Below are 15,359 nucleotides of genomic sequence, written 5' to 3' on the forward strand. Positions count from 1 at the left end.
TGGGATCAGTCCAGAACTAGTACTCATTAACTTAAGCTGGAGTTACGGACACGCGCACCATGAGACGAACTCGGACACGGATACTAGGATTTAAATTCGTAGCGGGGTCGGGATGAGGTAAGAAGGATATTAAAAAACCCCAGAAGAGAGAACAGACAGAGCATCTTATAGGCGCTTGATCAGGCTGGGCGAGAAGAAGGGGAGCCTTGATTTAGATACAGAGAAGAGCCATTTTTGGTATCATTTAATTACCAGTGGAAACAGGGTGAATAATTATCAAAGTCAAGTATCAACAGCAAACAAAGAGATTATGACTAACCGTACTGTTTGGGTACAGAATAAAAGACAGTACAAGGGACTGGGCAGTCAAGCAGCGGCTCGCCGTCCAAAGTTACGGGTGGAAAGGCGGCCGTTTCTGGCACCAGAGGTTGTCATTTTCGGCCGTGATTTCACAGGTCCCTATATTCTAGTTGTAATTTGTCTCTTTCAATGTGCGTCAGGATATACGCACTTTTCGAGATTTGTGCTCTTGGAATTGTTGTCGTAATTTCCGGAGGGAATTTGGGAATTTGGCCACTATTGTCACGTATGATATATTGTGTAAAAAAGCGTTTTCTTTGACTCTGTTGTCCAATTCATCTTGTAGTGTTATTGACGTTTGGTTACTTGAATAGCCATTCTACTTTGCAGGTATATATCGCATGAGTATTTTAGCACTGTGCTATTACTATTTGCATCAGACACTGCATGACTCATTATGGAAATCTTCAACTCTTCAGGTACTATTAGTAGTACAGTAGCTCTTTTACAAGTCAAACACAATGGAGGAGGTGGCTTTGTTTCCAGAAGCCAAAGAATATGGCAATATCAAGTATCTAGGGCAAGTCCGGAATGCTATGATCGACACTAAGATCCTGTCGGGCCCCACAAATGGCATTTTCCCCCACCCAGTCTTAAGGAGTTCCCACAGCCCGGATACAACCCCAAAGCACTCTTTTAAAACTACATAGCAGGCGTCAGCTACAGAGTTCATAGGAAGTACTAACCTTTTGTAAGAAGCATCATTCGAAGGAGTTCGGCAGTACAACCCACTTGAACAAACCTTCTAGTTTCAGTTTTCATTTCACACTATCAGGTCATGGAAGACCTGTCCGTCTACGAGCAGAACAATCTTCTCTACTCACAGGAAAAGCTATCAAAGTATCGACCAGGTGGATACCACCCAGTCTCACTGGGAAACACCTTCAAGGATGGTCGCTACGAAATTCAACATAAACTAGGCTGGGGAGGATTCTCCACCGTGTGGCTTGCGTACGATAAAGAGTGAGTTTGTTACCAACAGTAACGTCCTCATGTCTCTACTATAACAGTTTATCAGGAAAGTTCAATGGGTTTCGATGAAGATAATGAGAGCAGATACCTCCCAGGGCTCTCGAGACCTTCACAATCTACAATTATTAGCAGACCGGTCCCAGGGAAAGCCGTCTGCAAAATACATTGTTTCCGTTCTCGACTCATTTACTCATCAGGGCCCTAATGGTACCCACTTGTGTATTGTATTTGAATTGCTCGGTCCTTCTGTCAGTAAGGTTGTTAATGATTATCATTCCTTTGGGGATGACCTTGAGATGGACATTATTCTTCGGATGTCGGAGCAGCTTCTAGAAGCTATCAGCTTGATTCATGTAGCTGGCATGGGACATGGAGGTAATCCACCTGCAAAGGTCTCACCCCCCACATCAAAGTGCTGACCATGTAATAGATATAAGCGGCGGAAACATCGCCTTCAGCTGTACCAATCTCTCGCACGCCACAAAAGAAGAACTCTTCGCAGTTCTCGGATCTCCAGAAGTGGAAGAACTAACTCGACTCGACGGCAAGCCACTAGACAACAGCCTACCAAATCAACTAGTAAAATCCGCAGATTGGGAAAATTGGGTAGATGAAGATGAAGAAGATATTCGAATTCTTGACTTTGGGGAGGCATTCATACAGGGGAATGAGCCTAAAGTACTTGCTCAGCCAGGGCAATTGCGGGTTCCTGAGCTAATCTTCACCAATTGCTTTGACTACCGCGTTGATTTATGGCGCGCAGGCTGTATGGTAAGTACCATATCCCTGCCTTTTCTGCAGATAATATGAATTTAACATAACAATGAGATCCATACATTCATATTTGGGTCATATCCATTCTACTACCTAGGTGAAGATGAAGTTCTGGTCTCACAGATGATCCGCTTTGTGGGGAAGTTGCCGAAGGACTGGCAGCCGATATGGGAACGCATGAAGATGAACTCTGAGCGTGGTTTAAAATCACCAGAAGGTGAGTAAATAAACCATTGTGCGTCCATCATAGAAGATTCGTTTGCTAAATGCCTTGAAAGAAGTTGAGGTGTCTGAACTAGACAGGAGGCTCAGTAGAAGGGAGCCGGACCCGATACTTACTCGTCTTGCCTCAGTCATCCGGCAATTGATGAGATTTGTACCGTCGAGTCGAATAGAGGCCTCCATGGCACTTGCTCTCTTGAGGTCAGAGCAGGATGCAGATTATGATCCTTGAGCAAATACATCTTCTCTACAGGAGACTAGTCAATAGAAGAACGCATGGGAATAATTCAATTAATCAATCATAGACAACATTCGTTCTCCATGTCCATCGAAGGCCTCGAGAACGGCCATCATGACTTCGACCCAAACCCTTCGAATTCGGCTAGACCTTTTACTGGGGTTGCAGCCAGCGAAAGTGGCAGACTTGCCTTCCATTTTCTGACATTATCAATCGGAATAGTGGCGGGGGACAGTGAACGTTTATGTCCGATGACCGCTACAGATGCCTACATGAGGCATCCCACCAAGATCTCTTCCACCGCGAGCCTGTATGACAGTTTATATGATGCTTCCAAAGCCGCCTACCCCAAGATGACGCGTAACAAAATGGCTTCTTACATCGCTGTTGAGTGCGATAATCATCTTTCGGTGAGTCATCTAAGCCTGGGAACGTTACTGGCATATACCATATACGAGCCATCACGACATCCAGACTGCCAGCGGGCGCTCCAGCAAGAGCTCCAGACTCTGGCCGAACCTAGCGATCAGAGCCTGGCTCATCGCCTTGCGGATTTACCCGTGCTTGATGCTGTCGTTACCGAGACCATGCGGACCCGGGCACCCTGTCCTGGCCCGTTTCCTCGTGTCATTGCCGAACTCTGGCTGCCGGCTTGCCGGGAAATTCGATGTCCCCGGCGGCACCATCGTCAGCTCCTCTGCCTGGGCCCTTCACTTCAACCCGGTACCCTTTTCATCCCCGGAGGAATGACACTGAGGTACATAGCTCAAGGCAGACGACAACACAGTCATGGAGATGCGGAAGTGGGTTTGGACCTTTGGAAGCGGCGCGCGGGTGTGCATTGGTACTCACTTCTCCATCCTTACCATTCAAAGAACATGCTGACAATCCAATTCCAAACAGTCATAAAAGAGCTGCTTGCAACAGTCTATACGGCTTACGAGACTTACCTGGATGATGGATTTACAGGAAATGTGGAACAAGTGGATGCTTTTTCTGCGGGTCCTATTGCAGGTGGTTTGCAGCTGAAATTCCGAGTGCTCACATAGCGAACACCATAAAGCACCCATAAACTAGCGATTTACCTTGAGTAGTTGTCTGTAGAAGTAGCTGTTTGCTTAAGTGTAATTGGCCCCCGCACAGCAGTGGTGCTGACGTGAGGATAATGGCTTTACGCTTACAACATTCGAAAGGAGTAATTAGTTTGCGAGCAAAGACATGAAAAAGTAGTCCCTTAATGCTGCAGAGTCTACCACTCAGAATTTCCTTCATATTGTCAAACGCACCTGTTATTGATGATCATCAATGTACCTCTGTTGATCATCCAGCCACCCTAAACAGATCATTCCGGTGAGGATTTGCTATCACGTAGGAGTCCATACATAAATTCACATCACAATATGGAGAAACATGTTACCACAGTCCAGAGATAAGAGCCCTAGAGCGTTGCGCCCCTCCAATTTGCGACCTAAACAAAAGAAAAATCACATCATGGGTTCCATATTTGGGACCCGGTAGGTTTCAATCCAGCAATGAACACACACGCGTGTGCGTAAGGAACCCCTTCCTGCACCGTCTTTTCGACCAAAGCCAGACGCTAGACTCAATCAAGCCTATCATACGTCATATGCTGTGGGTTGATTGTACAATACCGCGTAGATACTCCCTGTATTCTGTATTGAAGTGGAAGGATGCTATCAGGTTATGACCCTGGTTGAGAATCCTTCCGTCGGTGGGCCGTCGGAGTCCCAACCCCCTTTCTCCCCACCTATCTATTCCTATTGATGTGGGAAGTGAACGGTGAAAAGTGGAGATAGTGCAGTGGAGTGTCAGAAAGTATGTACCGTATATGTGTCTAGACTCATATGTTATTCGAATTCGTGTCCGGCTGCATATGTACACTTTGTTATGAGAAAGGCTATGACGGAAACAAAGTCGCTGTGATGTGCTCGAAATTTGTAATGGCGGGCGATATTATCATCTACTGTGGCTCCATATGAGAATGAGGTGTTGTTTATCTACTGTCTCAAGGTAATCTTTATTTTCAGATGTTCTCTCTGTGCTCATTTTATACTAAGTATGATAACAATGGTCGTTCAAAGAACGTCGATATTTAAGCAAACGAATTCGCAGACTGAAGTCGCATATGGATCCATCCTGGGTCGCCAGTAGAGAAAGAGGCCAGATAAAAAGAGAGGAAACGTAGTAAAATGGTAGTATTGCTTTAGAGCTGCTTTCTCAACAATCATTTACGAGGAAGAAATGTCATTAAATTCTTCGTATCTGTCTCTTAGCGAGCTATTTTCTACGAACCGAAAGCTGATCCAACTTACCGTACAAATATTGTATTATCCTCCCAACAAACAAGGAAGTAAAGCTAGTATTCGTATATAACAATCGAATGACAGATAGACACGGCCAACCCTTTCTCCCTAGCATCCTTCCCTCCTCCATTCCAGATTGAGACAACACAGCTTAGTGCTTCTCCTCCACATTGGCAATGTTGGATCTGGCTGAATTGAACTGGGCACGAGCAAGTTGAGATTCAAGTGTTCTTCTTCTTCGGCCTTGTCGGCGGTCTCAGCAGCGGCGGGCACCTCGGGCTTGAACAGGTTCTGGACTTCCTGCATCGCCTTCCAGGGCTGGACTCTCTCCTGGGGCGCGGTAGAGGTGGATTGAGGCTGTAAGGCGATTAGTTAGGTATGCTCTGTGTGATGAAGATGTGCGAAGTTCTTACCATCTTGAAGATTGTTGGATTCAGAAGTGTGGTTTGTAGAGTCTGAAGTTGTTCTTGTATGAGACTGGATTGTTAATATTTGTGACCTCCACTGACCTCCACACGGTGATAGGCTTGCATAAATGTCTCACTTTATTGCGGACATCGTAACTCAATGTTCAGAACAATCAATCAATCCAAATCCCTCGAAGCTGTGCAGTACAATACCATCCTTGGTATCATGCACCTACGAGATGGCATCACTGCATAGCAACTAAGACGAGGGAAATTGTCGATAACCGTGCCCAACAATCCTAGGAAGGTTAGTGTCGTTTCCACACAATACCTCTTCAATCTTGCGAAACCTAGATGTGTTGATACTTGGTACCTACCAACAACGGATAAGCACTTGGCATCAGCAAGACAAGCATCCCAAGACATCATATGCCAAGCATCCTCCGCACGCCAAGGTTGTGGCGCAACTGATCTGCATTGACCCTGATGGCCTGTGTTACCCAGTAGATGAATAACGGAGGGTGCAGAGAAGCTATTGTCACACATAGGTGAGTATTGATCGGCGTAAGCGTACAAATTCCAGTAACTCGTGCTTCCAAGCATAGAAAAACCATTATCAGGTGTACGAACTGCAATCTGCCCAAAAGCGGACCGCGTCGGTAACCGGACCTAGATAGATGAAAGATGAGAGTATCATGTATTAACGACGTGAATAATGCGCTGGCTATTACTACCCTTATTGAATTCTAGCGCAGACTATGACAGCCGGAGAGAAGTGTAACCTACACTGGAATTGGAACGAATTAGACCAAGCTGCATTGGCTATAAGCATCGCGCATTGCATCGCCCCAATTCATACCGGTCAAACATTTCGAAGGATAACGAATGCAGTTCAAGTCTTCACTTTCTGTCACGGCTCGCGCGCTTGTACATAATACATCTTAGGCAAGAATACTCAAGTATGATCTGTAATCGGCGCTTACATCTCCGAGGAGTATCCCACCTAGATACAGCTTGAAAGATACGATTGATACGCCCAGTATCTACGGAGTAGATGGATAGGCTCCTAGTTCAGCAGGATAAGCCAAGGTTACAGTACATTAATGCGCAGCTACAGTAAAGCCACACTCAAGTCCTTATGAAAAGGAAGTCTCGATACTCATGCAGACCACCTGCGTGGGTCATACCACCTAGATAGTGATAGATAGGCTTTCGGGCCGCTGCAGATTAGGGTGGGTCGTCTCATGTTGTAAAAAGTACGTATCTCCACTCTGGTCAGCTGTGTGAGAAGATAAGCGCCTGCTTGGCCAGTTACATGATTGACATGGGGAGCTCACCAATGCATGGCGCAAAGCCTACCTAGAATGAGGCTATGGATACTGCAGTAGATCTAGGATTGTAATCGCCTCACTTATTTGTCGTATTGCAGGTGGGGGATTCGATTTCCAAGTCAACGGCATGGATGGTATCCTGTTTGAAGTGTGGATCATCTTATTCTGGCCCCCGAGTACGTAGTATAGCCCGTGGGTCATAACCCTCAACCCCCAGAGAACACTCGAGCGGGAGCACTGCCATCGAAGCAAGATGCCCATCCCAGGAGAATCAACGCACCCGCAACGGCTACTGCCACCTCCATCGACACAGATGAAGACACAGTCCAAGCAAAGATCCAATACCTCACCAAAGCCGAGCAGCACAAACATGTGAAACCACTACGTGCACATTCAGTACGACTCCGACATTGCCCCAACGATAGGGTAATCTCAAGTATATCTAATGAGAATTGGAGTATATACAACAACTAAGTACTATGGACAAACAAATACCAATCAGATCCAATATGTATTTACCGACCCTCCCTCCCAAACCGCTCCTTACTTCTAAACCAATCCCCATAGACCATCAAGGCCCCCAACGGCGGAATAAAAGCCGCCGCAATAAAAGCCAGCACTGTATTCCCCCACCCCTGACCAATACTATCATACAAAGCCGGGCCGATCAAGGGCAAGAATGCTCCTGCGATAGCTCTAAATATAACCCCAGCAGCAATGGCAGAAGCACCATGGATCTCATACGTATCCACGACATATGTCTCAGCCGGAATGGCAGAAAGCGTCATGCTGAAACCGGCCAGACACGCTCCAATAAGCGGCACGATAAACTGGACATGATAATTCAACGTCCATCCGTAGATGATGAATCCCACAGGGAGGATAACAGCAGCAAGAAGCAGATGTACTAGTCGCGACTCAGGCTTGAATGCGTCGCCTTTTGTTTCTTTCTGACGGATGACGTAGCGGTCGGAGGTGAAGCTGTAGAAGATCAAAGCAACGGTGTTGCCGATGGCGAGACTGAGGAATGTGAGCCCGATGGAGCCGCTGGTGAAGGTGCTGGGGTAGGTCGATTCCATGGATTCTGTGATAGTGGCCATGATTAAGGACACCAGGGCGTAGGTTGTGGCCATGTATGTCGTTGTCATGATAAGGATGGGAGATCGGAAGAGGATTTGCATGGGCTTGATAGCGCTTTCAAGCATAGTAGATGCATCGATCCGGGCTTGATGTTTAGACTGGTACTTCAGGTTGATGTTGTTGTTGTTGTCTGCGCCCGCATGCTCACTCTGTAACCGCTGCGCCTTTCTCCTCAGCAAAACAACCGTGTACGTTTCTCTCAGCACAAAGAGTAAAAGCAAGCTAAAGAATCCCAGCACGATAGCCGCCAGCCAAATGGACCATCGCCAACCCAGGTCCTCGGCGATATACGCGCCCGCGATAGGTGAGATGAAATCTGCAATCATCTGAGTGCCCATGACTACTGCCATGGAGCGGCCAGTTTGTTCCATCTTGAACAGGTCCCCGACAATAGCCGGGCCAAGGGTGAGAATTGATAGAAAGCATCCCGTAAGGAACCGGAAGGCGATGAGCATGGAAATGTTGGTGCTGAGCGCGCTAGCAACTAAGCAGAGCAGCGCGAGGAAATTCCCTATATGGAAGACAGGAAGTCGACCGAATCTTTCGGATAGCGGCGCGATAAAGAATGGGCCAATTCCTTCACCGAGTTCCCAGATCGTGACCAGGAGGGTCTGGTCGACCTTACTGTGTGAATGGAATTCATCGAGGATTTCGGGTGCCGTAGGTACGATTGTCATTGTTGAGAAGACACTAAATTATTGTGGTCAATTAAATGAAAATAGCAGTAGACTGGCGAGATGTAGATGAGATCTCACCTAACAAAACCCATCCATGAAACAACAATCACAATCAGCCATTTGTGCACTGGCGACCAATTCAACGGGTTTTCCGGGTCATCCTCATCAAAGTCCACGAGAATGACGTCCGGATCGCTATCTTCGCTAGCATCGGCATTTTCCAATGGCAGTTCGTCGGCATTCTTTCCCTTCTCGTTATCCACCGCAGTCAGGAACTGCTCTTTGTGTGACGAATTGTGCGGCTCGAATGAGGATAATATGGGGACCGGGTGGTTGATGGCCTCATCGATGAAAGACATCACTTCCGAGCGGACGGCATGCGCAAATAGGTTCTAATCTGGTAACTGAGACAGCAGGTAGGAAAAGGCGCATAGCGACAATTTTAGGGCCGACATAGTTCATCACGTGGAGAGACTAACGCGCAAACCATATCCGGGAATAAGGCCGTAGGGAGGCCTAGGATTAGCCTTAAGCATTTATTAATCAAAAACATGGGCAGACATAGTCTAGTCCCCTGAGAGTTTCCATAATCTTACATGGTATTTAAACTCGGTGGCGGATTTCAAAGTAGACATTTTTGCCCAATAGGGAATTACTTTTAGTTCTTATCAACAAAGCATGTGATTAGTCTAACTAACTCCACTATTCCCTCCACGCTGTATAAGGCTAAACGGCACGCTCCACTTCGAGTGGCCTTATGCAAGATACTAACGTCCTGGCGGAGAACTTACTAGCAGCAATTTAGGCACCTCGGAGATGAGGGCTACTTGGTAGGCCTTCCATGGGGTTCTCCAAAAGGACAGAATCAACTTTGGATTGCTGGGCTTTGCGCTGAAGATTACTACTACAATAGTCGTCGTCTGCGCAAGTTCAAGGGGATCAATGTACAGCGTGGTAGCCTGCATGTATACAATCTCGGTCGTCGAAGCGACTAGGCAAAATCTGCTGAGAGTGGAAAATATACTGACTACATGCATCTAGGTTACGGACTGGCTATAGAAAAATAAATCCTCAACCCAAGTGAGAGCTGGGAATACAGAAGCGATGAACTCGCGGAAGGACAGCCGACTATTCGTACAGGCAGGTTATTTCTCAAAAGGAAGGTCCCGCCAGCAGTACTGCCTTTATTATATCAATTAAAAGCAACCATTTACAGAATGACGAAAAGACGTATGAAGCGAACAATCTATTTCCTACTGGAGACCAAACTGATCTATGTATACACGCTATAATTCAAACGAAACCCGCTAAAGCTCATCCTTATCCCAGCCAGAAGAAGCCTCATCCTCTTCATCCTCATTAGGGTACGATTCATTGTCCCTTTCTTCCTCCTCCGCCTGTTGCTGCTTTTCAGCAGCAACTCGCTTCGACAAGGCCGCAATCTCTTCGTCATATTCCGTCCACTCAGGTACCTGCCTCCTAGCACGATCCAACTTCGGCTCCTTCGTCATCGGGTTATTGCACAGGTCAATTGTACGAGCCTGCGACTGCGACTCATCCGAGCACCAAGTCTCGCACCACAGCCACTCCTGCGGCAGACTCTTGATCGGGATGTGATGTTGCATGTGGTTCGGCAGATCCTGGTCCAGGTTGCTCAAACTCTCCGGATCAGCTGACAGCATCTGGTACTGTCCACGGAGGCGGTCGCCGGCGGCGATGGCACGGAAGCGGTTCAGGTCGACGACGTAAAGTGCGGAGATGTGGTAGGGCTGGCCGCGGAGGAAGTTCTTCCAGTACCCCTGCTTCCAGAAGCGGAAGCCTTCCATCTCGTGGCGGGAGTCGCACATGGGGGTAAAGCCGTAAGGAGCACCTTCGAGGTCGAGGCTGACGAGGTCGTACATGTCTGTGCGGACTATCTGGTCGGCATCAACGAAGATGACTTTGTCGAGGTCGAGAGGGAAGAGAACGTCCAGAAAGAGGATCTTGTAGCCCCAGATTTCACGCTGCTTTTCTTTCTGGGCCCGGAGCCAGTGTGGCCATTTGTACGTGACCATCTCGTAGGAGAAGTTATACTCCTTCGCAAGGTGGGGCAGGAAGGACTTAAAGGAAGGAGAGAGGAATTGTTCGATGAACCAGAATTTCACGCTGTGGTTGGTGTTGCGCATCACTGAGACCATCATAATGTTGAGCATGCGCTCGTAGAGGTGTCCACTGGCGACGGAGAAGATGTTAATGTCAGCCTGTTTGCCGCTGGTATTGCCTCTGGTGCCGACTCCGACACTGGATAGGATGCCGGAAGCGAAGTTGAAACCCTTATTCATGTAATCCATCGCCGAACCTGGTCTGGGGTTGGTTTCGAGGACGTCTTCGGTCTCGTAGCCCTTCTTGCGGGAGACACGCGGGAAAAGGGTGCGACCCTGGAAGGAAAGGAGGGCCACTTCATTGTTTTCGTCGCCGGGCTGGGGATTATAGCCTAGGCCGCCTACACTGTCGAGAGTGAAGATACGTTCGCTACGGCCAGGTTTGAGGTTAATGTTCCAAAGTCCAGGCTGGGCTTTGAACTGGAAGTATCCGAGGTTTGCCATGATGATGGTATCCGAGAAGTGAGGGTTGTTCTCCGTTCCAAGGACAAGCTGGACTCCTCTAGGCGGGGACTTCGTGGTCATATCACGGGAGTGGCCCTCGATCAAGATGTGTTCCAATGCGTAGATAGCATCAACATTCCAGCCCTCCTTGACGGAACTGAGCTTAATATTGTCAAGATCATGAATGGAGTCCTTCGGAGCCACAAGCCACGACGAGGGAACGTCCATGCCCAGGGTAAGCAGTGCTTCAACGGGGACGCCCGAGAAGGAGGCTGTGGGCCGAGAAATCGAACCGTCTTCTTCAAATGATGGCTCCGAATCGAGAACATAACGATAGAAGCGCTTGGTTGGAAGCTCTTTAATCTCCTCGCGGGGATTTAGGACCAACCTAACTCTGACACTTGCCAGCTCGGACAGTACCTTCAAAATGGGGAGCCACTTCTGAGCGACTTCGGATGTTGGATCAATAGATGCGACAATGGTGATCGCTGGATCCTCAGAGTTGGAGACAGTGATAGCCGAACGCGCGTCGTTCCATCGGTTGAACAAATACAAACGGATGTCCGAAGTTGACTCATAGATGCCCTCTGGCACATCCGAGATCGTAGAAAGCGTGGTAAGCGAGGTAAGCTTCGCAAAGTCTAGCGGATCAGAAAGCTTTTCGTCGAATTCAAGTGCTTTGACCGCCTTTGCTACCGGAGTAATTCGCTTTTGCTTCTCATAAACCAGTAGCTGGTCGAAGTCCTCTGAGATCAATGAGGTGTCTTCTGCAATTGGTCCAACGACCCTTCCGTTCACGATAAGTGCCCTTTCGCCCGGAGCGAGTCCAAGCTCTTGTACTACAGCTCGCTGAGCCTCCCAGAAGTGTGCCGCATCCTCAACTTCCTCAGCTGCTGGCGAGGCGGAAGACGCGATCGCCTCCAAAAGCTGACTGGCATCTACCTCTTTGCCACCGTTCAACAGACGGCGAACGGCGACAGACCTAGATGCTGCGGGAGCCTCGAGCTTTGGATTGTGTAGGAAAAGCATCTCAACTTCACCATGTGTCTTCCGGCTCTCGAGGGCCGCACTAAGTAGCTCGTAACCCGATTCATCATCAAAGTTGCCAACAATGATGGCATGGGCACTCTCCAAGGCATTGCTTTCATCTAGCGCTATACGTGGAATCTGGCTGAAGAGCTCCCCTTGGGAGTCCGCAATCTGCACCAAGTCCACAGCCCGGATCTCTTTCGGGTCTTCTGGAACGATCGCCGGGTTGCGTCGGTCAAAAGCCTGCGAAAGAAACAGCTCTGGCAGCCAAGTATCTTCGTCGACCTCGGCATCAGCAATCTTTTGCTGAATGAGCTGAGTATCTCTGCTGATCTTTGTGCTCATTTCCTGCGCCCATTTATCATTGCGGGTGACAGGGATACCATTAACAAAAGCATGTGATGGCTCGTGCTTCATCCCCAGACGGTTTAGGTACGCAGTTGTTTTTGACACCGTTGCGTCAAATACACCATTATTCAAGACTTCATCTAGAGATAGAGACACCTTCTCAGGACGAGGATTCCGGTCCTGAGTTGCAGCCTGGAAGCAAGCCTTATCCGGAGAAGCCAACTTGTTTTTGGATGCCGACTGCTCCAATCAGTGACTGACAGTCAATAGCGGATTTGGGTAGGGCATATTGGCTCTTACTGCTTCGAGGTAATCCATAAAACTGGCCAGACCAAAAGTCTCTTGAAGGTAATGAGCAACCTTGAGCTGAGCAATTGCTCCGTCCGAGAACGTAACCGGAATCAAACCAAATCTGACGGGAATTTTGTTCTTCACGAAGACCTGGATCGTCTTGACGACAATATCAGCATCTTCAGTGCTCGTCAAGTCGACAGGGAAGACAATATTGTTGGAATCGCGGCGCACTGCTGGAAGCTGGCCTGGGTACGTGCGTTGCATAAACTACGAGACATTAGCATTCCCACAATAAAAGATCGTGGATGCACCTACTCCTGCAAGTTCGCTGGGCCATGATTCGTAGCGTGCATCCTTTTCGAGATTGTTCAACCACATGATAACACCACCTCCCTCAATGTCATCACGGTAGTTGTAACGCTGAGGGCCATCCCGGGCCAAGGCCTCTCCAAGCAGAGGGTGTGACAACAGTTCTACAGCATCTGTAGCGGAAAGGCCTAAGTTGCGGAACTTCTCGATCAATTTTCTTTCACGACGCAAGTGGTCCAGGAGAGTGAATGCATCCACTTGTCGAGGTTCAATCTGAACTCCATTGATCCAAAGCACGTTAAGCCCTGGCGGAAGCATACGCAATCTGCTAGACCGAATATCTTGCAACAATTCAGTGGAAACGTTGTGAGCCGCAACACGCGCAGAGTACTTGGGGAAATCCTGTGACAGCTTCACGAGTGTGTCAAACGGGTCATCGCTGTCCAACACATAGCCTACCGTGTTCAGCCCAAGCCGCGAAACTTCTGAAGATGACAGGGGTCTCAGGTCGTCCAAATCATCCTCCGTCGCGTCAGACTTTCCGGACTCAATGCTGCCAGTCCCTCGTTCTTCCGCATCTCTATCATCAATCACAATGTAGTCCGTCCGCTTCAACGCCAGCTCGACCCCGTATCCAGACACAAAAACAGGGCGAGGAGTCCAATGTTGGGGAGGCCTATATCGTACGCGATACGAGACTTGTCCTTCTTTTGCCATAGCACTCAGTGACTGGTGGAATTCCTTGAACATCGGGGTCGCTATATCCGCGTACAAAATCGCTGGAGGCAGAGAGGGATCACCGAAGACACGATCGAAAGGGAGTTCTCGTGGATCACTACAGTCGGAGCTGTTAGCCAACCAACAGTGCATGCAAAGTTGAGATTACCACTCACTCAGAACCTTCAACATCCTGTTGAGCACGTTCCATAGTAGACGAGCAGTATTGCTTTCCTTCCGAGTGCACCCAAACAGGACAGACCGCATCCTGCGCGGCCATCAAGGAGTGTTGAACCGAAGCATTATAGAACTGGTAGTGAGCCGTGATCCGCGGACTGGCAGATCTCATCGCCAGCGACAACTTGAAAGACGAGAGACTTTCGGGGGTCCGTAAGTGTCCATCCTCGCGCACAACTTCCAGAAAGCGGTCATATAGGTCCTTATCCGTAACAGCGTCGTCGAAGGTACCGTCGGCGATTCGATCGAGTAATGGGAAGTATGAGGTAGAGTTCTCCTCTGCGGCGGATTCTCTATAACAAAGTCAGCCCAAGAAGCAAGAATAGTCGACTAGGTCTGTACGAATTCCACTTACAGAAGCTCTATCAGATAAGGCGGGGAATCAAACGAAGCTTGGAGAGCAACATTGACTGACGGACTGGCGCGTCCCTGGATAGCCAGCAGACCGGCAATCAATACAGATGCAAGTCGCCATGAGGCGACATTTCCCAGTCCAGATACCATCGTCACAGTCCACCACAGGAATGATACCCTTGAGCTGATGGCAGCGGTGTTGACTAGCTAGCTGTTCCCGATAAGCTAGCTAGCAAGCACTCATAACGGGCGGCGGATAAGCTCGAGGCGATCAATGGCAACGATGTAATTTTCCAGAGATCAGTATGATCAAGATATAAACCAATTAGACATTTAAAATGCCCAGTCGAGCTTGCACAAGAAGTTCCTCCGAGTTGTTGAGCCAAGAGAGCAGCGCTTATGAGTCTGGGGCATTTGGCCACATCGCGGGATGGGCGAGCTGCTACGGTCGGCGCAGCGGCCAAAAACGCCGAACTTCCGCGCTTTAGCTGCAATGGCCCATCAGTCGGCAACTGCTGTCACAGCATGTTACTGGGTCCTTTATGAGAGTATGAAGGCATATAGCTGTTCCCCGGAGTCGATAGAGGCTACGCGGGGGTCTACAGGTTCACGTTCGCAGTGTTCTCTCACTATTGTGTTGCCTGGGGTTGTTCCCGGATGGCTTGAATGGCTCTAATGAAGACTATGCAGATTGGTATAACTTCAATTGTTATCTGGCTAGTGAACAGCAAGATTCGCTAATAGAAACAGCATCGTAATCATTTATGTCAGTCAGTAATCGTATCAAAATGTGTCAGCACTTTTGTCTTTCCAGCTTTTGTGCTTTTTTTTTCGCCATCTGGCGTTCAATCGCTTCAAGATAACCACCATATGCGCCAGTCTTGTATGCAAACCCAACTGCCATATGAAATCAACATAAAAACAGAAAAAACAAAAACCAGTAGAAACCTGATGCACCTTGAATCCCGCGTCCAGACTCCCAAATAAATTCAGTGTTGAAGCATCCAGGCTTGTGTTGATTCTCGCCTTCGCTTCTCCAAA

At 48.4% G+C, this 15,359-nt stretch overlaps 5 protein-coding genes across 5 annotated transcripts; 2 read left to right on the top strand and 3 right to left on the bottom strand.

Annotated features, from left to right (window-relative positions):
* Nucleotides 1-1,138: 1,138 nt before the first annotated feature.
* AKAW2_11600S (uncharacterized protein) lies at nt 1,139-2,560 on the top strand (the record flags this gene model as incomplete). The annotated part of the gene is made up of 5 exons (XM_041684103.1): nt 1,139-1,323; nt 1,379-1,707; nt 1,763-2,103; nt 2,161-2,323; nt 2,385-2,560. The coding sequence occupies 5 exons, from the start codon at nt 1,139-1,141 to the stop codon at nt 2,558-2,560; spliced, it is 1,194 nt and encodes a 397-aa protein (XP_041538320.1).
* Nucleotides 2,561-2,649: 89 nt separating this feature from the next.
* Nucleotides 2,650-3,615, top strand: AKAW2_11601S (uncharacterized protein; the record flags this gene model as incomplete). The annotated part of the gene is made up of 2 exons (XM_041684104.1): nt 2,650-3,400; nt 3,470-3,615. 2 exons carry the CDS (start codon nt 2,650-2,652, stop codon nt 3,613-3,615), a joined length of 897 nt encoding a protein of 298 aa, XP_041538321.1.
* A 1,383-nt stretch (nt 3,616-4,998) lies between these two features.
* Nucleotides 4,999-5,306, bottom strand: AKAW2_11602A (uncharacterized protein; the record flags this gene model as incomplete). The annotated part of the gene is made up of 2 exons (XM_041684105.1): nt 4,999-5,247; nt 5,304-5,306. 2 exons carry the CDS (start codon nt 5,304-5,306, stop codon nt 4,999-5,001), a joined length of 252 nt encoding a protein of 83 aa, XP_041538322.1.
* A 1,837-nt stretch (nt 5,307-7,143) lies between these two features.
* Nucleotides 7,144-8,804, bottom strand: AKAW2_11603A (uncharacterized protein; the record flags this gene model as incomplete). The annotated part of the gene is made up of 2 exons (XM_041684106.1): nt 7,144-8,458; nt 8,524-8,804. The coding sequence occupies 2 exons, from the start codon at nt 8,802-8,804 to the stop codon at nt 7,144-7,146; spliced, it is 1,596 nt and encodes a 531-aa protein (XP_041538323.1).
* A 948-nt stretch (nt 8,805-9,752) lies between these two features.
* Nucleotides 9,753-14,468, bottom strand: AKAW2_11604A (putative UDP-glucose:glycoprotein glucosyltransferase; the record flags this gene model as incomplete). Its single annotated transcript, XM_041684107.1, has 5 exons — nt 9,753-12,647; nt 12,708-12,968; nt 13,017-13,845; nt 13,904-14,257; nt 14,320-14,468. 5 exons carry the CDS (start codon nt 14,466-14,468, stop codon nt 9,753-9,755), a joined length of 4,488 nt encoding a protein of 1,495 aa, XP_041538324.1.
* Between the last annotated feature and the right edge of the window lie 891 nt (nt 14,469-15,359).

This window comes from Aspergillus luchuensis, chromosome 1, assembly GCF_016861625.1.
Source record: "Aspergillus luchuensis IFO 4308 DNA, chromosome 1, nearly complete sequence".
NCBI lineage: Eukaryota > Fungi > Ascomycota > Eurotiomycetes > Eurotiales > Aspergillaceae > Aspergillus > Aspergillus luchuensis.